At 44.4% G+C, this 1,368-nt stretch overlaps 1 protein-coding gene across 1 annotated transcript; it reads right to left on the minus strand.

Annotated features, from left to right (window-relative positions):
- Positions 1 to 7: 7 nt before the first annotated feature.
- On the minus strand, positions 8 to 1,215 carry LOC123178214 (uncharacterized). Its single transcript, XM_044591416.1, has 2 exons — positions 418 to 1,215; positions 8 to 307 (listed from the first exon to the last, which is right to left on the minus strand). Exon 1 carries the CDS (start codon positions 1,211 to 1,213, stop codon positions 494 to 496), a length of 720 nt encoding a protein of 239 aa, XP_044447351.1. The 5' UTR covers positions 1,214 to 1,215; the 3' UTR covers positions 8 to 307; positions 418 to 493.
- Between the last annotated feature and the right edge of the window lie 153 nt (positions 1,216 to 1,368).

Consider the following 1,368-nt stretch of genomic DNA (forward strand, 5'->3'; position numbering starts at 1 on the left):
TTCCACATTCAAGATTTAGTATGAAAAGGCCCCCAACAATGGGTGCAAATCCATAAAACATATCCTTACAATAAAGTGAACAACCATTGTTCTCAGACTTGTACGAATACCCATCGTGTACCAAACATGATCCGGAGATAATGTTTCTACACAACAGTGGAACAAAATAACAGTTACTTAGTTCTAAGATAAATCCTGAAGGGAGACGTAGAGGCATAATGCCGACGGCTTGAGCGGCGATCCCAGCGCCGTTCCCGACGCGCATCACGACTTCATTCTTTGCTAGCTTGCGCACCTTCTGAAGTCCCTGTATCGAGTTGCAAATGTGAGCAACCGATCCGGTATCAAATACCCAAGACTTAGAGTTTTCGCTAGCAAGCAAAACGTCAATGACATTAACTTGTATAACAATTATACCTTTTCCGGTTTTCCCGGTCTTCTTATCTTCCAGATACTTCTTGCAGTTTCTCTTCCAGTGTCATGTGCCCTTGCACTAGAAGCACTCAGTTTCATTCTTGGCTCCGCCCTTAGAGTTGCTTTGGGAGCCGGTCTTACCGGTGCCCTTGCCCTTCTTTGGCTTGCCTTTCTTCTTTTTGAAACTGGCGGTTTTATTCACAAGCAACACTTGCTTGCGATTTTTCCGCAGTCCTCCTTCTGTAGTTTTCAGCATGGCGAGCACTTCTTCAGGCGTCTTCTCCATCCCTGTCATGTTGTAGTTCATGACAAAACCGTCGTAAGACGGGGGGAGTGAAGAAAGCAACATGTCCATCATATGGCCAGGTGGAAGTGGAAATTCTAGGGCTTTAAGCCTTTCAGAATAGCCAATCATTTTGACCACGTGTTCGCCAACTGAACTACCCTCAGCCATCTTGCAATCCATCAAAGCCTTCATGATATCATATCGTTCAGACTTTGCGGTTTCCTTGTACAGAGCATCCAATTCCCGGATCATATCACGGGCTTTATGGAATTCAAAACGTTTTTGAAGCCCTGGACTCATGCAAGCTAGCATGAGGCACTGCACTAAGTTGTGATCATCATCCTTAGTGGCCCAGACATTTTTTTCATCTACCGGTGCATCTGCCGCCGGTTTAGCTGGAAGAGCAGTTTCAAGCACGTACAATTTCTTAGCGCTCCTGAGGACAATCCTCAGGTTACGGACCCAGTCCGCATAGTTGTTTCCAGTCGTAGCTAACTTCTCTTTCTCTAACATCGGGCCTAAGTTGAACGCGGTGTTGCGAGCCATTTGATCTACAACGAAGACACAAGTTTCACTTAGACTTTGTTTATAATGAAATTTGCACTAGTGAATAAACATTTTATTCTAAAATGCACTCCCACTCAAATCAATATCTCTCAAAATTGATT

The sequence above is a fragment of the Triticum aestivum genome, unplaced genomic scaffold (genome assembly GCF_018294505.1).
Source record: "Triticum aestivum cultivar Chinese Spring unplaced genomic scaffold, IWGSC CS RefSeq v2.1 scaffold39887, whole genome shotgun sequence".
Classification (NCBI taxonomy): Eukaryota; Viridiplantae; Streptophyta; class Magnoliopsida; order Poales; family Poaceae; genus Triticum; species Triticum aestivum.